A 24,517-nucleotide genomic window follows, 5' to 3' on the forward strand; every position below is an offset into this window, starting at 1 on the left:
AACGATAACAAGACCAATAACGATAACAAGACCAATAACAATATCGATAACAAAATCGATAAAAATTCGATTACAAAATCTGTAACAAACTCGATAAAAATATCGATAACAAAATCGTTAAAAACATTGATTATTATGTCGATAAGTTCCGAAAATATCGATAGCAAAATCAATAACAATATCGATAAAAATTGCGATAAAAAAATTAATTAAAAATACTGATAACAAAACTGATGGTAATATCGATTATTATAGCGATAAGTCCCGAGAATCCCGAAAATTTCTAAAATCTCAAAATAGTTCCCAGATTGAGTCTCTGTGTCTCTATCTATATCCTTATCTCTATAATCACCTTTATCCTCATCCTCATCCTCATCTTTTTCCTAATATTTGTTTTTAATTTTATTTATGTTTATCATTTTCTTCATCTACATATTCCCCTTCACCTTTGCTCTTAAATAAGTGATGTTAAAATTTACCTTGATCTTAATTTTTGTCTTTATCTTTACGCACCTTTGTTTTTGTTTTTATTTTTACCGTTGCCTTTATCCTTTTCTTTATCTATGTACGTACTTAACATTACTTTCATTCTTGTATTGATCTTTTTCTAAGTGTTATTCTTTAACCTTGAGCACTTGTATCAGCTCCAACCATTTCCGTTGCACCACTTCCGTTGCACTATTTCCGTTGCACCATTTCCGTGTGCAATTTCCGTTGAATTTGCCAAGTTACTCCCAACCAACCAACCGCCGCTAAAGAAATTTCACTTCAAAAACATATAAGTACACTTAATAAAACCATCAAATGGTTTACAAAAAACGCCATTCTTTTATTAAAACAAAAAAATAATATAAACATTAAAATTTGCATGCACCGCTTTTTAAATGCTTTAGTTGAAGCGCTCACCAAGAGCTTGTTTGGAAGCAGCAAGGGAGCGCTTCTTTCTAAAGACACACAATGTTAAAATACAATGAAGTATGAAATTAGGAAGGGAGCGCTTACAGCTGAATTTGGAGCGCTCCAATAGAACTAATGGAGCGCTTCTGGCCCCGTTGGGTACATTATACAATGTATGTATGTATGTATGTAGGTTTACTACATCGGTTGCCTAGTAGGTGGCAATGTGCGTTTTGTCGAGCGGTGACGCGATATTCACGTCACTCACGGTCAAGAGTGATCAGTTGTCCCATGCATACATACATATGTACATATCGCACGCTATCTACAAAAGAGACACAACTAAAAATTCGACATTTTTGAAACTATGCACTAAAAATATGACACCGAGCTTCTATTTACATTTCAACAAAAGCTGGAGCAAATTTTTGTTATAATTTGTTGAAAAGACCTAAGTTAAAGTCTCCCTTGTCCATATGATTAGCATGTGCTACGAAATAGTTTTTTGCATTTTGTGACGAACGTGTTATTTTGAGTTGTGTCACCTTTGAAGATCGTCATATCTAAGCATGCGAATGTATACGTACATGTACATATGCAACAATGTTGAGAATAAACAAAAAGCAGCAGTTAGTGCAGTACTTAAATAAAATAAATTCAATGAGAGCAATAGAAAATAGTCATAAACTGCATCATTGCTTATTTTACCCATGCCTTTATACAGTAAATATTTATGTAATAATATTAGCATGCAAATTTCTATGGAATCAAATACATTTTAAATGCATTCAAACCTAAAACAGCAAACCACATCGCGTTAAAGTCATTTTCACCTCGTAGATAGGACGTATGCACATTAGGGCGGGTCGAAAAACACAAAATGTTTGATACGAAAGTTGTATAGGTCTTAAAGGGTGCTTTATCAATCCCTTATTCTAGAAAAGATCTCTTGTTTCTCTCCGACAATATCTTCAGTCTGCGGAATGAGCTTGAATAATTGAAAGTAAGAGTGGGAATACCAATTTTTCAAACTTTTACAAGTCGTCGCAGAGAAAAACGATTTATTTTCTATAATAAGTGATTAATAAAGCACCTTTTAATACCTATACAACTTTCGTATCAAACATTTTTTTTCGACCCGCCCTAATACTCATCGTATCTCTGAGCTGATACTTTTGATATGTATGTACATATGTATGGATGCAAACGAATGTAATTATATGAGAATTTGTAGAATTAGTGTATTAAATATGGGACACGAATCTCGTAGCTTGGGAGACTAAGGACTAATTAACTCATATGTCCCATTTTAAGTTTTTACCTTTCAGCCAAGGGAAACATGCATTTCTTAAACAACAATATTTTTAGTAAAATCAGAAGATATTATCCAAGAGAAAAATTGTATTGTTCGGAAACAAATTTTGTAGTAGGAACAAATTTTTAGGAAATATTTCCTCCTTTTCCTTTTTTAAGGAAATATGGTTTTTCGACTTCAAAAAAGGAGAGGGCTCTCATTTCATCGTGTATAATTTTAATTTCAGGCATGCGGAAGGGGTTACATCAAATAGCACTTAATTTTTCAATTTTTCAATTCAAAATGGCACTTTTGAAAAATAGTAGTTTTTCAACAAATTTTTTTTTGAAATCCTTTGCGTGTACTTATTTTTTTCAACTAAAATTTTCTGATTTCTAATGGTGTATACAACTGGTTTATCTTACTTTGGCATAGGACTTTTCTGTTAGGAATGTGTTTCTAATTTTAATGCTATATAGGAAGTATTAAAAAGAATGGCACCTTTATGGCACTTTTATTTTCCCAATATGGCATTTCATAGCTAGTTGGCAGCCCTAATTAAGATACACAAAAAGTTTTTATAAAAGTAATAATAATAATAGATTGGCGCTTACACATATGTTAGTGTTTGGCCGAGCTTCTCCTCCGATTTGGGGCGTGCGCCTTGATGTTGACACACAAAGAGGTGGGCCTTGAAGTTGACACACAAAGGGGAGGGACCTACAGTTTTATGCCGACTCCGAACGGCGATTGTATTTTTATGAGAAGCTGTTTTTCATGGCAGAAATATACTCGGAGGTTTGCCATTGCCTGCCGAGGGACGACCGCGGTTAAGAAAAAACCTTTTTCCATATTTTTTGCGATGTTTCTTTGACCAGGGTTTGAACCCAGGTGCTGATGAGTGAACACGCGCACTGCTTACCACTACACCACAGCGGTCGTAATACAGAGCGTAATACGTTCAGAAAAAAAACCCTGGATCACAAATTAGTGTTTTTTTTTGTTCTACGAATGCCTCTATCCATTCCCCATGTAGAATAATAGCAAATAGGGAAAATGAAAGCTAACAAAACTCTGCATAATCCGTATATACATCACTTTTCGATAGGTTTGATATTTCCTGACAAATAAAATACGCCATGTGCACCTTTTCTGTTAATATTTTATACAAAAAATCCTTCCGCATTTTCATTTTACCACTTATTTATTTCTTACTTATACATCGATTTTCTTCACTGGTAGCCTCATTATTTGTAGAGAAACAGGCATTCATACAAAATACAAAATGTACAAAAAAAAACGTTATTTTTTTATTTTTCCCCTGTTAAAGTTTGAACTTGTTACCATTTTTTCATAAAAAACAAAAACAAAAAATCTGGAGTGATTTATTAATTTCTTAGAAAGTACCAGGCCTATCGAAAATTGGTGTATGTATATACGGTTTATGGAAAATTCTGATTGTTAGATCGGTTCGTAAGATAAACGTGATTAAGTGGAACTATTTTTTGTTTTAAGGTGAATAACGGTAAGTTGAAAACATCTCGAAAACTTATCCATAAAACAAAAAATTAACTCGATTCAGCGGGCGATTCTACACACGAATTGCATAGTGGCATCCATTGAACATTTTTGCTGTAAACCAGTGAAATTATCAAAAATCAACGCGATTTTTGAGGAAATTCAAACTTGCACTTTATTCCACTAAAATTTAATAGGCCATACAACTGCATACTAAAAAAATCTAAAAAATCTGAAAAAAAGTTGAAATTTTAACTGCAATATTGCAGAATTTTTATAATTTTTGCACAAAGTTTGAAATATGGTTTTTGTTAGACAATAAGCTATACTTTTATAAGAAAAAAAATAAATATTAAATAAACGAAAGAAAAATAGGAAAAACTTGTTAAAATATCGTGTCCCTATTTATTTTTCCACCACGTATGTATATTTGTGCATTGGGTATAAAAAGTAAACAACCGAACACCACATTTGCGCCCTATCGTATGCGAATGTTCAACACTCGATATGTCGCTAGCAATGACTCGTTCTTTGTAGCGATGAATCAAATACCCATTTCAAAACATTACAAGCGGTTAGTCGTTGAAAATCGCCGGTGGTAACGAGTGCGCATTGACCAAAAAACTTCCATCCAGTGTAAATTGATTTAAAAATATAATAAAACAAATATGTACATAAACATATACTAAGTATATAAATTAGTGTACGAAATAATTGAATGCTTATTTAAAAACACAAACATTTTTCAATACAAACATACATATGTGCAAACTGTGCATTACCAAATTTTAGTATAACAAAAACAAAAAAATACTAAATTAATTAGCATAAAAAAATTCTAAAGTTACGCGTTAAAATAAATGTCAAGCGGTTCAATGACAGTGAAAGGTTTCAAAATGAACATGACTAAATATTTTTCTGAATAAAATTTTTTTATTTTTTTAAATTTGCTACGTAAATAAAATTAAACAATAAGTGCCGAGGCTAATTACATTTATTTATTGAAAGTTATGTAAATATGTATATATGTGCATACATACATATATATGAATGCACGTGTAAATACTATATACTCTTTATACTTGCGTACATACATCACGACTTACATTGTAGGCGTTCCTTGAAATTAAAAACAGCCTAAGTCCTTAATTAAAATTTATTCAGTTCAAAATACTGACCTTCACATTTGCCAGCTCGAATTCGCTTTCAATATTCTATGGTTTTTTTTTTAATTAATGAAATGCAGCTAAAAAAAATTCTCGACTCAAATGCTTTCATGAAATCGCCTCAGACAAGCTATAAACATATACATATGTATGTACATGTATGTATATACATCTGGGTATATTAGACCGTACCACCTTACAAGTAAACAAAAAAAAAGTTCGCCTTACACCCCTGAGACTAAATTATTTTTGCAATGCGATTTCGAGAAAAAATGTATTTTTCGGGCAAATTAATTTTATTAAAAATAGTTCTACTGGAATAATCATGTAAATAATTTAAATCATAAAAAATTTTGTTGTAAAGTAAGTGCACAACAATTGCCAAGAGAACCCTTTGTGCGTTCCGTTGATTTTTCAAGCGCAGGTTTGATTGTGCAGAACGATCTCGTTCATTGCTCAGTTAAAAAATACCTAAAATAATAAGTGAAAATCCCCTAGTTCAATATCGTAATAGTGGCAGCATTGCGTGTTTTTCAGCAGACACGGTGTATTTCAGAAATTTGAAGTGAGACTACCTTCTAAAGTTATTGCATCATGTGGAATAATAAAAAAAAAACCTTCTTAGCAAAAGTTTAATGATTTCTGACGAGCTTAGGATGGCACGCTAGGGTGTTAAGAACTGAGATCTCAAGCTAAATTCTAGAGCGGAGTACTTGACGTCAAGGAACTATTGAATGAGAAAATTGTCTCCTTGAGACAAAAACATCATTATATGTATAATACACACTTTAGGATTCTACTGTAAATGGCGAATATATAACAAAAAATTACAAAATGAGAACTTTTCTGGTACGCTCTAATGTACATACAAACGTATTCATACATATTTATTGAAATACGAGTACATACATATATGCACACACATCATATATACTTGCAAGCTAAACTGTCCCGTCCCGGCATCGTTGAGTGTTCATTAAAAAGAAAATATATTGCAAATCAGTTCGATGTATTACGCGCGTGCACGCGAGAAAAGTAACAAGTGCTTACAAAAAATAAAAACCATATTATTAGTACAAGTTTGATAAATCGTTAATTGTTTTAGAAAACAAATATGTTTTTAATTTCGCTCTCTAGATATAAATTTATGGAAATGTGCGGTTGTTAAGTTTTATATTTTGTGTTAGAATTGTTGGTAAAAAAAACAAACCATTTTTTCAGAGTACATATTTTGAATTGTAGAGAAATTTTAAAGAATTCATAAAGATTTCATACGATTCTTTGCCGAATTTTCTAAATCAAAATAAACTGTGAACACTTCGATTCTTTTGCGAAATTTCGGAAGAAAATCGGTAAAGCAACGAAAATAATGCTGCTATGTGAAGAATTTCTCACAGAATTTTTTTCGGAATTTTCTTTATTTTTCTTACAGAAATTTTTTTACGAGTTCGTGACAACCACCTCATATAATTTTCTTTGCAGATTCGTAAAAAAACGTTACAGAAATAAGATTTCGTTTAGGTTTCGGGAGCTTTGGTTTGCAGGGTAGCTACTATACAAAGTTCTAAATTAGTTGCTCTCAATTATTAAGTTACTCATTTGTGTTTTATCTGTACCGAAAATGCGTGTGTTTCCCATTGTGACAAATTGACTGTGGATGATAGCGTTATCGTTGAACATACCAAATATATACATGCATACATATTTACAGTGAACTACATATGTATGCATGTACATACAGTGTTCCAAACAAGTGTTCACATTTTGATTTTTTTACATTACATTTACATTTTTTTTTTTTCAATTAGGATGTTCCCAAGGGTGTCGTAATGTAGCGTTGTTGTATGCCGTAAATTTTTAACGGTTAAATAAAGGTGTAGATATTTTAAAAGCACGATCAACTATTTGTTATGGAATTTTACGAGCCCTCTTTCCAGCCGTCTGACAAGTCGCGTGAAATTTGTAAAAACTGGCGTTGATTTTTCGAATTTGTTTCTCGAACGGTCTTGCGTATTTTATTCCAAAAGCCGTCAGAAAAAAAAAAAATTAACGCGATTTTTTAGCCGCTGGAAATTTGCACTTTACACTTTACACTTGCAGATCTAAAAATTATATTTTTATGAAAATTTGTTGAATTTTTCTAAATTTTGTATAAAGTTGATTTCTATGGTTTTGGATAAAGCATGAACAAAATTTCTATAAGAAATAAAACAATTTTAACGCGAAAATATTGTGAATAATTAAAAAAAAAACATGTGAACACTTTTTTGGATCACTGTATTTGCTTACATATATATATAGACAGTAAATTGAGTGATTGTGTTAGATAAGGCTTGTTTTCCAGAAAATGGGTCAAAGTTCGGCACATGCACGACAGTTATTTGATTACTTTATAACGAAGCTTTCGAGGATGTGAGATGGACAACACAAACCAAATTTGGCAAGAGATGAAAGAAGAAAATTGTTCAAAAATTCATCGAGAATACTAAAAGCCCACAAAGCTATGTCATTGAACTAATTTATCAAGAGTTTGTTTGTGCTTACCGGTATCGCTTTATGCAAAGTTAAACACAAAAATGGCTCAACCGCGAAACCATGCAGGTATCGGCAAAAGGTCTTGATACATTAAAACAATCGGCGGTTAAGTATCGAGGCGCAAGGTCTTAAATCGATATGAAAATGCCACCAGAATAGAGGTTCCAGCAGCTAAGCATACCTCAAGAATTTGTACAGAGAGAAAATAAGCTAAAAAACATGTACACCGTGCGAAAAAAGCAAAAAAAAATTTCAAAACACACGAAACAATCAATATACTCGCCAAATATAGTCCAACTGCGTTTTTAGTTTTTTCTCTCGTTTTAAAAAAGTCCTGCAGCCGGATTCCAACGTTCGCTATCGCTAATTTTGATCGCCAAAAATCTCCAAAAGAATATCAGATGCGCCTAACGATATGCAACAGCTATTTACGTATATGCTCCCCATACTGCCATATTTGGATAATTCCATATTGTATCTGTTACTTTTCCATGCTGTTGACTTTCAGGACCCACTGCTTTTCGTTTAGAGAATTTCGGCGATGAAAACTTAGCTTAGCGATTGTCAGAACTCCACTGCTGACGTCAGAGAGAAAAACTAAAAAGGCATTTTTACCATTTTTGGCCCTTTGTTTCGCGAATATATTATTTTTTGTGTGTGTAAAATTGTAATAATAGTAATAGTAGTAGTAATAAATACTTTAATTTCTTCAACGCCTAACAGCAGCGCTGTAGTTATTCAAAATAATGGAATCGCCACAAAATATATAATTACTAATTTGGCTTTTTTTCTGTAAGAGGGTGCTTTAGTGCTATACATATGTACATATTTACGTATGAATAAATTGTGCGAGGTTAAGATTTTTGAGACTAAATATTGGTCCGCCGCTGTGTTGAATTTTGCTAGGTTTATTCATTTTATTTTTCTATCTATTTGTTTTGTTTGGTTTCTTTAATTTTAATCGTAGTTACGAGCCGGGTGAGATGGAATGTTTCATATCAGTTTGAAACTCTACCTCTAAACCTTCCACTAAACTACTGCTTATCACATGTGCATACATACATACATACCTAAGTATACACCCCGTGTCATAATTATAAGCACACCACAGATTGATAAGTTTTAACTATGTATTTTTTGTTATTTAATTTTAATTATATTTTGTTTTTATAAAAATAGAGTTTATTGTTTAACAAAATTTATTCCTTATCCAAAATTTCAAATTTCAAGCTTTTTTACTTAACGACCTTCACACATCTGTTTAATGGATGACATCTACTTCGTATGAAATTTAACGTGCTAGGAAATATTTCTCGAGTGGGTTGGCTAAAAAATCGTAGCCAGGATATTTTTAATTAACTGTTCAAAAATTAATTTTTCTTTTTAATTTTGCACTCTTTTGTTTAATCGACAAATTACATTTATACCAATTGAAACAATAAAGCCTATAGAATTTGTTAAACAGATGAATGAGAATTACTACTATTACCTACCTTCCCATACCTGCCAACCCGATAGGTGGGCCAGGAGAATATAGAGAACCCAACGTTTTCACATTCCATAGGCTTAATACTTTCGATTGTTATATAATTTGTTCATTAAACAAATGAGAACAAAATTAAAAAAAAAAATTAGTAATTTTTGCATATTTAATTAAAAATATCCTGGCCAGAATTTTTTCTGCCAACCCACTCGCGAAACATTTCTTTACACGTTAAATTTCATACAAAATAGATTTAATCGTACCCTTGTCGGATCTTAGACTATAAAGTAGCTTTTGAATTTTGGGAATGTTTGTTTGTAACGGTGTTGTGCATTTTCTTTCATATAAAGAAAATGTCAAACATACTTTAAGCGGAAGAAAATGCACAACATCGTCTGAAAAGATTAATAAAAATCAGCGTTAATTTCTAGCTGCTTCGAACTTGAAAACAAAACTGCATACTCGAATTGAAAAGTTCGAAATTTTTACGAAAATTTGTTGATTTTTATATATTGCACAAAGTTCGAATCTATTTTTATACGGTGATTGCCAAATAATAAATTATACAATAACTAACTAATTCAAATATTTAACATAAAAATATATAAATTTTTAAAACTTGCCAATATGTGCTGTGCTTATAATTATGACGCGGGGTATGCAAGTATCTAGGAAAAAGTATCTGTATTTCTTCTTGGAGTCATATTCAACATATTTGTTGTAAATATGTGTACGTGACAAGTTGTATTCTAAAACGCTTATCACCGCTCCTTCAGTGTCGGACAATCTGTCGTTGCAGGTTTTATTATGTTTAAAGTAGTGTTAACCGAAAATATGTTTGATAAGGCTCTTTTAATTTCGTTGTTTTCTTTCTCTCTGCGTTATTTTAGATAATTACATACATAACTAAGCAGTGTCAAGAAAGTGGACTTTTCAATTGCCTGCTTTAGTTTTGAGCTAGTCGTCGGAGGAACGCGTTCGATAGATTGAATTAGGGGATCCCTAAATCAAGTGCGGAAACTAGTCATACATACATACATATATGCATACATATACAATTGCATATCATTTGAGACAAGCTGGACATCTACAAACACAATGAAGATTGAGTGGGCACCGGTGCATGTACCGCCTAGACGTCGAAAACAAACCCTTGCTGCGGGCCTATATGTAGTCATATTTATGGCTTTGCCATTTATATCACTTATTGTTACTTCTTTACTGCTGGTAAGTTTCTAAAGAGAAAGGATCCATTTTTATTAAATTACAAACTGGAAATGTCAATATGGAATCAGCGATAGAGAAACTGAATCAATCAAGTTCCCTCCTTTACTTAGCTTCCAAAAATATGTAGGTATATTGTAGTTTTTATGTAACATATTTATTATAGCTTTTGCAGACTCAGAAAAATGTAATTTTTTTTTTGCAACTCGCTGAGGTGAATATTTCAGTGCTGAACTCGTCAATAGCGACTAGTCGTAAGACACGGGTCAATGCTGAGCGTAATGTTTTCAGGAGCTATAAAAAGGCGTTCACAATGAGTCTTCTTCAGACACTGGTTTTCCAGAGCAGCTGACTGGAGCTGGTTCTGACTTAGGCTGAAGCTGTACAAGTATACTTTGCCAAAAAATGGCTGGATCTACTGCATTGATTAGATCTGTTTGCGGGTTTCAAACCTCACTCAGCGGGTTGATAAGTACAGTTGGTTTTATACAATCCACATAATTAATCGGGGTCGTCATCCCAGAAGTGCTGGGCTCCGCAGACGGCCAGCTAGTCTAAATTTCATTTAATTTTTAGTTTCTTTATGTTTGCAAGGATTTAGTCCGTAGAATTTGCAATAATTCTTTTCCTTAAACTTTTTCGTACAATATACTTTTAGGAGGCAAGAAACTTCATTATTTCTTTTTCAAATTATTTCAAAATTTTATTTTTAATGCAGAAACTCATTTAAATGCTCTAGGAACATTTCTGCATCAAAAGGAAAATTAAAAAAAAAAAAAAAATCGCTTACGTCTTTTCGGCGGCTAGGGCTCGATATCAGTTCATCCATACGATAACTTACATGAAAATCTGAATTTTTATATTAAAACTTACTTTTTCTTTTTAATAATTTTGCTACATATTTATATTTATGTACATATATTCCGAATTACTATTATCTATTTGCCTTCTTAACCACTTACATAGTATTATGGCAATTTACTTTGGAGGCTGCTGGTACTGGCATACCTAACCTATATTTATTATGATCACACGCGAAACTATAGCGACATTCATGGCAACGGGTACGTTCTACATTACTTATGTATACATATTCGGAGAATTTACAATCATTATTTTCCGCCAACTTTTTCTTACAGCTGGAAAATTTTCCGAAATAATTGCATTTGGCGTCACTTCCGTGACTACTTTCCCATTGAGCTTGTGAAAACAGTTGATTTGAGTCCTGATCGTAATTATATTTTAGCAAGTTTTCCACATGGCATAATCGGGTGAGTAGCAAGCAAGCCAGCCATACAATTCCTATTTCATCTAATCTTATTTGTATTTTCTCTTTGCATACCCGCCAGAACTGGCATCTCGTGCAATATGAGCAGCGATATTCGAAAATGGTTGGAATTATTTCCCGGCATTCGACCCAAAATTGCCACATTAGATATGCATTTCTATACACCCATTTTACGTGAATTGCTTCGCTTTTGGGGACTGGTGTCGGTATCCAAGGAATCTTTAATGTATTACTTAACGAAATCGAATCATCCAAAACATGCCGAAAATCTCGATGGTTTTACATCGAACGCTGTTGCCATATTGGTTGGCGGTGCCCAAGAGGCATTGGACTCACATCCCGGTCGTTACATAATTACGTTGAAACGGCGCAAAGGTTTTGTGAAATTGGCCATACGCACTGGGTAAGTTACGAGTACATACATACATATGTAGCTTTTTGCGTTATAAATCAAATAATTATTTGTGTTTTTGTTGTGTTGTACTTGAGTGCTTGAATATTTTACAATTGCTGGCGATAAGAGTGATTATAAAATGCTAAAAAATGCGGTTGATTTGGTTGCCTATAAAAAATGGTGGATACCCGCTAAATACTTAAAAATGAGATAATTGTGTTTTGTTTATTTTTGCGTTTTTTTAGCATTTAAACATACACACAAACGTTGAGTGGTATTCAGTCAATTCAGTTCAACTCTGCGTAAATGAACACTCTTATACATAAATGGTTAGATTTAAGCTGAAAAAGAATACTAAAATGCATTTTGTCGACGTCTGCTGAAATATCCTATACCACATTTCCAATGTTGGAAAATTCGCTCAATCATTTTGCAGCATCAAGGGTGCCTCACAAAAAAATAATAGCGTCTTTTCCACCAGAAAAATAAAATTTATTACATTTTAAGATTTCTGCCAAATTATTTCCGAAAAATATTAAGATTTACGTGAGCTGGGCCGATTTGAAAAGAACTCCTAAAATCTCTTAATTTTGATTTCATTAATTAAATTTTTAAACATTTTTACACAGACCTTCTAAGCTTACACTCTTCTTTCTTCTGAAGTGATTTTTTGAAAAAAAAAAACATTTTTTTCAAACTAATTTTAAAACTAAATTTTCGGAGGTACTTTCAGTAAATCACGTAAATCTTAATATTTTTCAGAAATATTTTGACGGAAGTCTTAAAATATAATAAATTTTATATCTCCGGTGGAAAAACAGTACCAATTTTTTTATATGGAGAGTGATGCCCCCTAATATATGTACATACTAGAGGGCTGCATGAATCCATCCAAAACAGCTTATGAATTATTCATATACAAAACGAATTAATGATTTTGGCTTAACATTTTTTTGAATTGGAGTGAATACCTGTTGTGATATATGTGTCGATATTGCAATATTCAAACAAAGTGAAAATAAATTGAATTGAAATAAATGACAATTTTTTTTATGAATATCCAAAAATATTGTTTCTGTGCACATATGTACAAACATACATATGTATGTATGTATGTATTGCTGCGCTCCTATTACAATACGAACAAATTTGTTTGTAGAAAAAACTTTAACCGAAATGAGTTTGAATGATTGGATGTTTTCCATTCATTCATTCACATTCTTCCATTTGAAGGTAGAAAATTTAAAATAAAATGTGTATTCATAACTTACAAAATTCGAAACGCTGAGTGTTTTGTATGTGAAGTAAAATATTCAAATCTAATGTACTCTGTTTGGCTAGAAGTTTGAATGAATTCATGCAGACCTCTAGTACATACATAGTTGCTAGATATAATTCGTATCTGGGCTTCTATCAAAATTAGGAGGGTTGAAATCTAACTGAATTTGGATAGTTTTGACCACACCAAGGAACAAACTATAAGACAAATGGCTTGGCGAATAAAAAGGGCCTACGTTTATTGCAGAGGGCCTAGAGAGAAACTATTATTCGAAAGAGTTACAAAATGGTCGGGATGTATGGAGTTGAAAGAAGATAACGTTGATGAATAAGGCTTGTTTTTTGCGGAAGAAATATTTGTATTCAAAAAGCCACTGACTGTTAAAACTGCCTTTGTACATTGGACAGGTTTTGCTGAATGAATTTCGCTATTAACTACAGTACCTATATACATTTGCGTTTTGTATTTTGTTCATAAAGCTAGAGTTGCCGAAAATACTATGTGGTACATTGGGATTTCTATGGATATTTTGAACCCTTTGTTATTTTTCGATAATTTGGGATCATTTTATGATTTTAGAGTTTCGGATTTTTTGGGCACTGTTCAGGACTTTTTGAAGAGTTTTTCGGTTATTTCGATATTTGGGAGCTGTAGTGATTTTTTGGGCCTTTTGGAACTGTTTTTGATTTTTTTTCGGGGTTTATTGAGGGGTTGCTTTTCATTAGTTTTTGGTTTTGGTAAGAAAATTTTGCATCGCATCCTCAGTTTGAGGTCTTGGAGAGACTTTTGATAAATTTTCTGGATTTATTCGTAGCTTTTTGTTTGAAGGTTTTTGACATTTTCTGATTTTGTTTAGATAGCCCAGCATTTTTTCATGATTCAGCAGGTTTTTTTCGAAGTTTTTAGTATGTTTTGCAAATCTCGTTATTTTTCGGATTTTTTTTGGAATAAATCAACATCTTTTCATAACTTTTTGCGACTTTTAGAGACTTTCCATATATTTTTTGGACTTACCAGGAGCTAATTTGTTACTTTACTTAACTTTTCATGATAATTCGCTACATTTTCAGGCCTTTCGGGACTTTACGTGAGTTGTTTTTGGTATTTTTCGCAATCTATGGGGACTTTTTTATCTTTATTCATTTGTGACTTTCGACTATTCCCAGTTTTTTCGGTTGCACATTTAGCAACCCGTTACCCTCCTCGAATTTTTTCGAAACTATTCGGGATTTTTGTTTTTTCTTTTAACACTATCTACATATATATTTTTGAAATTCCTACCATTAATCTTCATATTTACATTACATTTTAAATTCGTTTTTGACTTTCCACGATTGTCTGGATTTACTAGTGGCTTTCCGTGATTTTTTTGTATTATTTTTTGACGTTTCAAGATTTTTTCTAGACTCATTAAATTTTTCTTGACTCTTTAGGTTTGTCGAGACTTATTATTTATTGATTTATAGACAATTTTGCTTAATTTTTAGCACAATTTAAAAAAAAATTTGGCTTTAGCCACAAACAGCAATATGAAAAAAATCATTAGTTTAATATCCGTGCTTATCTAAATTGAATAATAAATAAAGATTTGATTTAAAATTTTAGTAAAACTTTGACCTATGCCTTACATAATTAGTGGAATCATAAATTTAGCTATATCTCAAAAACTGTTCTACATTTTCATATTTTGACTTCACAGGGCGCATTTTTTGCCGACTAGCGTAATTTTTCTTACAAAAAAAAAAAACAAAAAACAAACACATTTTGTGGTATTTATTCAATAATTTTTACTTTTTCTTACAGCTCACCCATTGTGCCAACATTTTCATTTGGTGAAGTGGAAATATTCGATCAGGTGAATAATCCACCAAATTCATGGCTGCGACGTTTCCAAACATTGACCAAGCGCTTAACCGGCATTTCGCCTTTGATTGTATTGGGTCGAGGTTTCTTTCAATACACTTTCGGATTTCTGCCACGACGCAAGCATATCGTACAAGTTGGTGAGTGAAAATAAAAAAAAAATTCGAAATTTAATAATTTTAACTAATACCTACTAGAATACTAAATTTAATCAAATTTCCTTAACTTTGCAGTTGGCACACCCATCGAAGTGGAGAAGAATGATGAGCCTGACCCAGAGTATGTGGATAAAATTCATCAACAAGTTATTGACCAGCTGAAAACGATGTTTGACAAATACAAGACAAAATATATAGAAAATGGCAAAAATATTAATTTAGTTATAAATTAGGAGTGTAATTATTTAGTGAGATTTCATTTAATAGTTAAGTTAGCTGTATACAGTTTTGTGTGTGAAAATTGTAATTTTTAAGTGTTATATACTATTCTGATATGTACGTATGTATGTTTGTAAATACTATGTACTTATGTACATACATGCGATATAAACATTTTCCACTAAGTACATTGTTTCTGTTTTTGCTTAAGAAGTTCTCATCGACTAGCTGAATGGAATGGAATTTAATTGTGGTAGACCGGTAAGGCCAAGTCGATTTCGCAAACACTCAGGAAAATTCAGGTGGATGTGGTAAATCATTACTGCTCTGCAAACTTATCAGACTCTGTCGAGGGAAAGATATCCTGCAAAAATAGTGTACTGCCATGTGTAATATCCATGGATTGTTTTCCGTTGTCGTTCTTACCAGGGCTCGTAGCACATTTCTTCCCAGCCGGAAGCGAATTGCGTCTGCTTTTCATTTAACGAAGTTTTGATAAACAAATTTCACATAGCCGCTCTCATTGAAAACTTTCCACACATTTCGATTCAAAAGTCAATTTATGTTGTTTTTACCATTTTTATTCTTAATTTTTATTTTGGTTTCGTTTGGTTTAGGTTTTTAATTTAATTTAAATTTTATTTTATACTTATTCATATTTTCATTTAATTTATTTTTTAACATTTCCGATCCTTAACTTAATTCATACTTTTTAACATCTAAATTTAGACTCTTTTTTATTTAATGTAAAAATGAACAACAATATTTTTTTTATTGAAAGTATGCTATAAATACGCTGGATAAATAAATAGTAATTTACAAAGAGAGGGCTTCAATGAGTTTTAAATAGTACATACATAGGTAGTATTTAGTAGTAAAGTTTTCACAGGAGTGGATTTTAATTATACAAATGCATTTTGTGCAGTGAAAGGTTTTGTGCATAAATATTTTTCATTCTTAAATATTTTTGTTTCACACGCCATATATTAGGCATATTGACTTTTCTTTAAAGAAATATACCTATGAGGAGAGAACGAGAAGTCAACAAAAATAACGTTTTTGTAAAAAAAACATGCATACGTATGTATATATATAAAGTTACATTTTAACCGAATTAGGACTGCGATCCAAAAATAGTTTTAAACTTTTTTTATTCCTTTTTTTTTGATTCAGTTGGTTTGAAATTTTCCGTATATGTACGTATGTATATATAAAGTTTTCATATGTGGAACTAAAATCGGCTTACTATACAAGTATATGGAAAATTCCAAGTCCACTGAATAAAAAAAAAATTAAAAAATTAGAAGCAAATTTATGATCGCAGGCATAATACGGTTGACATTGATTTTTTCATACAGATTTTTTTTTTCTTTTTCAGGAACTGCGGCAACTTTTTGTCCCAAAGTTTGACAAAAGCGTAATTTTTGTATATTCGAGTAATAAACGAGCTCTTAAGAATCTTCACATTGATTATAAAGATCTACGGTTTCATGGTTTAAATCGCTGTGCCAAAAAATTTCGTTAGCCGTCTCTAATAGATTTGCCTAAAAAATACAACGCATCTAAAGACTTTCATAGACCTGTAGAGGCATAAGCTCTTAACTGCAGTTAGCATTCCTCCGGTTCCGCTGGATATAAGTGAAAGCTTGTACAGATATATCGGTGGTCCAAAGTTTTTTTTTTTGGCAGCCACCCCGCAGAACTGAAAAATAAGCGAAAAAAGGAGTCCCGTATTTTCTATTTTGAAATCGGTTAACATTTAACCATGCCGCCGGGCTTTGAAGTTTTCCAGATATCTATATCTGTATGTCTTTCATATGGGGTAAATACATTTTTCATTCGATAGGAAAGTTTTTATATTTTCAAGCATATGGAATATTCAAAACACCGGCGGCATTAACACCTTATCTTCCATTTTCTATAATTATGGGGTATGGAAGAAAGAAATTTCCAAAAAGTTAATTTTCATGTGTACTTTGGGCCACCCTAATGTATATAATATTGTATTATTATATTGTTCCCTTAGAATATAATTGCCGATATTTATTTCAAAAAGAAAAAGTATATTGAAAAATTATAACTCCAATTTCTTCAATGGCTTGCAGATTTAGCCTTCAAAGCACTTATTTTTTGCATAAATGCATAAATTTTATATACACTACTTTATTTACTTAATTACTATTGACTTCTAATTGCAGTTTTATGTTACTTTAGTTTTTTACCAACCTTAATTTACCGTAAGTGACTTTATCATTCTCATTTAAATCTTTTTAAGCTTATACATATGTATGTACATATGTATGTCTTGACTTATTTATTATTACTTAAAATTTCAACAAATTCGTTATTAATACTCGCCTCCTCGTTTTCGTAATAATTGTTGTATCTAAGAATTTGCGTTTTTTTTTTTATTTTTATGTTCGCATGTATTTTGCTAAGCTCAATTTATCGTTAGTTCACACCGTCGCACAGTGGTCTGAATACAGCATCTAGCGGGACAAAATTGTTTGAACTGGTTCGCGTTGATGGATTTGTACACCACTTTGTATCCACTAGTTTATGGGACCACTGATTACAAATCTTTAGTCAAGTTTCAAAAATCCAATATGGCGGATCCAATATGGCCGACAAGCTTTTCAAAATTGATTGAATTCGCTCGAAACTTGTTACTGGGGGGTTTTTGGGGTCGCTCATTATGAATCTAAGCAAATTCAAAATGGAGTTTCAATATGGCGGGCGAAAAAAAATGAATTCGCTCGAAACTTCTACTCGCAGCTTCTTGGGGTTGTTGCCGCTATATTTGGGAAACCATTCTGAAAATTTAAAACAATTGTATGGGTGTCGTGAAAGCGCCCAAAAAGAGTATATTTTACCTTAAAGCCAACACTTCACAGAATTAGTTTTTATAAATTTCAAGTCAAAACTCAGCGAAACTATTTAGTATTTTTCAATTTGAAAATGCTATTAAAATAATTTAAAGTTCAACTTTTCACGTTGAACTTACAGGGCTATAAAAAAAAATTATTTACTAAATCTAAGAATTTATGAAATCACTTCTTTTCGCGAGAAAAAAAAAATAAATTGCAATAGAAGCACCGTTACACTTAAAATAGCTAATCGAAATCGCACAAAAAAAAAAGTTTTCCTGCTACAGCTAACTGACTTGCATCGACTAGCAACTTATAAGCTTAATGTATTTATATTTTTTTTAATGAAAGGTTGATTTTGACACATGACTTTGATTTTTACATTTTGTCCCGCTAGTTATCCGACCTGTATGCGTCGGAAATAAACTTTAACAAATATTATTACTAGTGACATATACTTATTTACATATGTATGTATGTACTATGTGTCTATACAAAAAAGCCAGCGAAGTTCTAACTGTAAAATGGAATCGAGTTAATATATTTTTTTTTTAAGTTTTCTAAGTTTTTTAAGGTTTAAGCAGATATTCTTGCTGCACTAGTAGTAAAAGTTAGAAGCTAATGAGGACTTTTTATATCAGCTGCTTTTTCGAAACAAACGGTGGTATATCAATAAGCTGAGTTTTCAAATGTTGTACCGGTAGATGAGCGCAAATGATTTTTCAAATAAAAATTTCAATATTATTTACCAAAACAAATTTTATAACAAATGAACAGCTTTCGCTAACTTCCTGAAATTTATCAAAATTAATTTGAGGTTTTGTAACCTGCAGCTGGATGCTATAAAATTTGTATATTTATGGCTTTTATCATAAAAAATAAAATAGGTGTAAAGAGACATTTTCATAAAAATTTTCAATTTATAAAGCAGTCAAGGTCTTCTTTATTTTTTATGAATTCGGGTGTTAGTATATTTTTATAGTAGGAGTCTTCCCGTAAACTCGTAAAAGCCTCGTAAACCTCGTAAAGTTCGTAGTTGCCGAGGGGTCGAAATTTTTACACTAAAATATATGGTAAAATAATGAAAATAAATGAAAAAAATAATAAGCAAATCAAATGAATGAATTTCATCCACTACCTGTATTGACTTAGGTTATTTGATAATTTTCGGCATTTTTAATTGTATTTTAGCCATGAGTGATAGAGACCAGACGGCGGGATGTTATGGAAAATACTACCAAACAAAAATTGCTTCACTAATTCCTGGTTAATCGGTCAAACAGTCACTTAACGCACTTATTTACACCTTTCACACAGGGGGCGTTCCCTTCAAAAGCCTCGTAAACTTGCGAATTTTACGCCGTTTAAGACTTTACGAGCTTAAGGGAATCCCCTAAGTATAAATACCTACGTTGGGTGTACCCGAAAATATGTAACGTTTCTATAGAAACACTACGTCTCTCCCACATGCAACTGCAGTGGAATTTTGAAAATATTTTTTCAACATATATCGTGAATAAGATACTAAAATAGTATGCACTGCATAAAATAAATGTTCGGAAAAGTGGAACATTTTTGGAATTTCTCAAAAGTGGTAATATATTTTAGAATTCTAAGAATTTTCTAGCTTATACACAAGTACCATGAACACAGGAGTTTTTCGATAATTTGTGATGTTTCTCATCTTTACATTTTAGGATGGATTTCAGAATAAATAAAATTTTCAAAATTTTGGAAAATATAAGAAAAGGTGATATCGAGGATATACTTTCCGAAGAAGTAAAAAATTTAGAAATAAAAAACGTGCTGTATTGTAAACATTTTGCATATGTTTTAGCACAAAAAAAAAAAAATAACTGATCGGAGTTGCCGCCATTAAAAAAAAATGATTGAGTAAAATACTTAAGTTAATTATTAGAGCAAATATATACCTATATTAAACGAAACTAACTGAATTCAAAAATATTTTCAAATTGAGTTGCCACCAATATTAATAATACAGCACCAAAAAAATATATATTTTTTGTCTAGCCAACCAGATTGGTCAAATCACATGGATTTTGTGTCGCTGAATCTATATCCGAAGTCAAGAATCAATTCTAACTTCACAAAAAAATTCAGCTTCTTAGTAAGTTATGTTCCAAGCGCACCTAATTTTTTTTTGTCAACCATAGGACGGTATAAAAGCTCCACAACGCCAAAAATTTTTTATAAGTGACTTTCGTTTTCATTTGATTTGTTTAACTATAAAGTCGTGCGAATGTCACATCCGACATCATGGAAACACGCATTTGTATTATGTACTTTATAAGATTTATCATATTCTAGATATGGAGATAATATGGCGTATTCGAAATAGCGGCTATTTCTAAAGTTGAGCGGATTTGTTGAAATTTTGGTACTCGGGGTTTTAAAGCTTGCTGATCGAAGTTAGTTTCTCAAATGGCATTAAAATTCCTGTGAATTTCCTTAAGTTTAGTTAGTTAGCAAGTTAGGAGTAGGGTTAGGGTTGCCAGCTGTCAATATATTTAAAAATATTTAATAAAACAGAAATGGATTTCTATTTTTCCAATCAAATTTATCCGTTATTTTATAATTTTTTATTTCGCTAAAAAATCGCGTTGATTTTTAATAATTTTTTTTTTTGGTTACGGCTTTTGCAGTTTTTTTTTTTTATATAACAAGTCCAATTTATAAAAACTCGCCTTAGTTTTTTAAATTTTGTTGCGAACGATCATACGCATTTTATTTCATAAGAAATTCGTGCTTGTATGGAAAAAAAGGCACAAAATCCGTTCGGAAAAAAAGTAATAAAAAAAAAATAAAATATTTAAAAATTTAACTTAAGAAAAATTGTGTATACATATTTAAAAAAAACAACACGTGGACGCTGTTTATTTAGATAGAATATAGAATACATAATATGCAACAAATATCAAAGGAAGGAAGCGAAAATTTATTTAAATCGATTTGCTGCCAACATAAAAATTTAGTTATTGATTTATATAAAAAATTTAAATATTACAATGTGGTTATCGAACGAAAGTAGTTTCATTGCTAAATACTCTTTTACATAGATTTTTTTTTTTAATTTCAGTTATTATTTATGTACGTATGTCATTGCGCTCAAGGTCATTAATTGTACAAAGATTGGCCCATTTTTAAGCTAAAGTTAGTTTTGCATATTTTTTTTATAAAGATATTTATTTATAGCATGTACATAATGTACTATATATCTATAGCTAGCAAGGAACAAGTTGTGTTTCGGCTTATTTAATCTACCTTGCAGCAGTTTGCTTTAGATAATAGAAAGTTCAAAAGCCTACAATAATTTGGAAATTTTTCATTGAGTTATTTATTTTTTATTAAATATTTAACTACATTTAGGCAATACTTTGAATGCATTTGGTGTTTGCAGGTACTTTCAGAGAATTTTAATTGGACCTAATTTTTCATTTATATACATAATTTCTTTTTTATTTTATTTTTTCTTTTAACATGCACATTATCATTAAAATTAAGTGAATACATATATAGTCTGTTTTTACGAATGGCAGGTATAGGAACGCATAAAAATAAGTATGTAAATAGTATTTTACAATATCATTTTCATGTTTGAAAATTTTTTGTTCGCAATTGCATTTGTTAGCAGTTTTTAGTTTTGCTGAAGACGCTTCCAATTTCAGCCCATGATATACATACATACTTTATGTTGTAAGTATTATATTGATATACAAGACTTTCTCGTGATATTATTTGGAATTTTTGAGGCTTTTCGAAAATTTTTGGGGTTCGGTTCAACGGGGCATTTATGTAAATCGCAACTTTCCTTTGTGTGAGTGCATAAGAAATATATCGCACACCTTCTTTTTTTTTTTGATTATAACAAAAATTTGCTCCAGCTTTTGCTGAAAGGTAAATAAAAGCTCTGCGCACATTTTTAGCGCATAATTTGGAAAGTGCAAAATTTTAAGTTTTGACTCTTTTGAAGACGGTGTGCGGTATGCCCATATGTATGTAAGCATGTACAAATTCAAAATTAATTTTATTAATATTTTTATACATACTAAGAAAAAGTTATCGGGAATTCTTTTATTTATATGATTTGAAAATCTCTAAAGTTTGTTGCATAACTTTGCATTTGAGAATTGCGTTGGAGTGATCGATAGTTGAGTATTTTTAAATAAGTATGTACAGTAGTACCACTTTATAAGCAAACAGTCTGGTGGGTAAGTACTAGAACGGAGTACTTGAGGCCAATGAACTTTGCGATAAAAAACATCGACGTATCATTCTTTAAGATCCGACTGTAATTGCCGATAATATGACGAAAAAACTAAACAGTCGGCAAAAAACTTGCTTAAAAAAAAATGATGATTTGCTATGAGTGCTTTCAAATTAAAACCAAAAAGTTCGTGGTATAAAATCAAACCATCAGACTGAGCTTGAAATTTAATTATTTTTTTTATTCTTAATTATGAAAAAGCTTTCGTGAAGTGTAAAGTGAAGCAAACGAAATAGAAAATGTTTGGGTTTAAAATTTAAACCGAACTGTGTGTGCTCTCTTTTTTTTTAAACTTGGAAGGTTTGTATTTGAAACTAAATTTAGTTTGGTCATATATGTAGTCCAAAAAGTTTCAAATTAAAACCGAAATTTTTAACCGAGTACCAAGCACCATTTCCAAACTATGTATTTGAAAAGAATCAGTTTTCAGGGGTTTTCGACGACGTTAATTACAAATCCATAGCCAGATTAAAGAAATTCAAGATGGTGAATACAAAATGGTGAACAAAAATGCATGTAGTCCTTTTTGGAAACATTGGTCAGCCATTTTTTCGGCCATTTTTTTTTCTACTAAATTCATATCGCAGGGTCCGTGAAGTTTCATTATACCAATTTTCAGCTTGATTCGGCTAACCGTTTGCGAGATATTGAATTTTTTCCGCTTTTCGTTGATATGGAACCACTGGTGCGGCGTAATGTATATGTATGTGTACTAAATGCTTGAAACTGCATGTGTAGAAGCCTAAGAATTTAATTTAGACTAAAAAAATGCATGTACGAGCATGCAATTACTTGCCTGTGTGATAAAACCCATTTCGGGCTGAATGTAACCAAAAACTGATAGTAAATCCAGCAAAGACCACTATAGTACCGTTATTAAGGAAATATATGTATATATGTAGGTTTGATACCCTTATTAAGATAAGACTAATATTATGAATCAAAAAGAGTTAAAATTTCTAGGAGTAATACTAGAAAAAAAAAAATTACTTTGGTAAAACGACGTGGAAGAAAGCTGTAAGAACGTTCATGACGTGTAGGTCCATAGCAGGAAAGGGCTGAAAGGTGATATTCGAGCCATGGACAATTGGGACAAAAAGCGCTTACCAAGGTACAAAGGCTGGCATGCTTATACATAACTGGAACTTTGGGAAGTTGTCCGAACCGCATCCTTGGAATTTTTTCATATACAGTTTCAGGTGAAAAGTGCTCTACTAAGGATGACTGGTACCAACATCGGGACAGAAGAATTTCTTAGTGGTAGAAATATTGATATTTTGACGAGACAGAGCCCTAAAATTTGCAATACCTAGATATGCCATGCATCCCAAGTTTAGCTTTACAAAGAGATTTAAAACTACCGGAACCAGAAACTTGCAATCTTGAGTAAGAGGCAAGCGGTTATTAAGGCACTCAGATCTCATAACATCTAAACTGGTGATGGCGTGCCTTGATAAACTTGATACTATTGGAGTTTGGGTTATTTGGATTCTGGGGCATACGAGATAGCCAATAAATTTGCAAGGAAATAAGCATCAACCCCCTTCCATCGGCCCAGAGCTCTTATGTGGCATAGGAAAGGAGACTCTCCCTGCCTTGTTCCGGGTGGAGAAAGAGAATTAAGAATTTTGACCGGAATTCTGAGAGGAAATTGCAGGCTGAACTTTCACCTGACCCACCTTAGTGTTCTCACGCAGGAACAATGCAGATTTTGCAGACCTTATATCGACACATCTTGGAAAGGTATACTGCACTGATGCACAAACTAAAAATACACCGATGGCGTAGTAAAATCCAAAGGTTTAGGTTCGTTGTGCTTTTTCCCCGACCGCCCTCAGCTTGCATAAGCTTATTTTAAATCCGGTTGCAAACTTTTTCTAATTTTTTTGAAGTGGACAGAGTACATAGAACTCCTCTCTGATAGTCATCGAGAGTCACGACCAACACATATACCGCGGAAAAAGTTTTTTTTTTTAAGACTTCTAGTTATACAATTCAAGGGCACGCGCTGAGGGAAAAGAGCCCAGTCTACAACAGATAAAAAATA

At 31.9% G+C, this 24,517-nt stretch overlaps 1 protein-coding gene across 7 annotated transcripts; it reads left to right on the forward strand.

The window, feature by feature from the left end:
- The first annotated feature begins 4,280 nt into the window (after positions 1–4,280).
- Positions 4,281–15,506, forward strand: LOC108359756 (diacylglycerol O-acyltransferase 2-like). 7 transcript variants are annotated; one of them, XM_017611735.1, is made up of 7 exons: positions 4,281–4,345; positions 9,784–10,120; positions 11,084–11,181; positions 11,257–11,388; positions 11,467–11,808; positions 14,882–15,081; positions 15,175–15,506. In XM_017611735.1, the coding sequence occupies exons 2-7, from the start codon at positions 9,992–9,994 to the stop codon at positions 15,330–15,332; spliced, it is 1,059 nt and encodes a 352-aa protein (XP_017467224.1). In that variant the 5' UTR covers positions 4,281–4,345; positions 9,784–9,991; the 3' UTR covers positions 15,333–15,506. The 7 variants fall into 7 exon arrangements, with proteins under 7 accessions (XP_017467224.1, XP_017467267.1, XP_017467235.1 ...); XM_017611778.1 differs by lacking the exon at positions 4,281–4,345 and adding an exon at positions 4,361–4,379; XM_017611746.1 differs by lacking the exon at positions 4,281–4,345 and adding an exon at positions 5,848–6,070.
- The last annotated feature ends 9,011 nt before the right edge of the window (positions 15,507–24,517 follow it).

The sequence above is a fragment of the Rhagoletis zephyria genome, unplaced genomic scaffold (genome assembly GCF_001687245.7).
Source record: "Rhagoletis zephyria isolate East Lansing unplaced genomic scaffold, Rhagoletis_zephyria_1.1 Rzeph_scaffold_00013, whole genome shotgun sequence".
NCBI classification, from domain to species: domain Eukaryota; kingdom Metazoa; phylum Arthropoda; class Insecta; order Diptera; family Tephritidae; genus Rhagoletis; species Rhagoletis zephyria.

What these genes read in the sequence shown, in the direction of transcription:
- LOC108359756 (XM_017611735.1), top strand. Translation starts at nt 9,992, where the DNA reads ATGAAGATTGAGTGGGCACCGGTGCATGTACCGCCTAGACGTCGAAAA. An exon ending in AGCGACATTCATGGCAACGG is followed by an intron (nt 11,182 to 11,256) that starts GTACGTTCTACA and finishes TTTTTCTTACAG; the next exon opens with CTGGAAAATTTTCCGAAATA. An exon ending in CAAGCATATCGTACAAGTTG is followed by an intron (nt 15,082 to 15,174) that starts GTGAGTGAAAAT and finishes TTAACTTTGCAG; the next exon opens with TTGGCACACCCATCGAAGTG.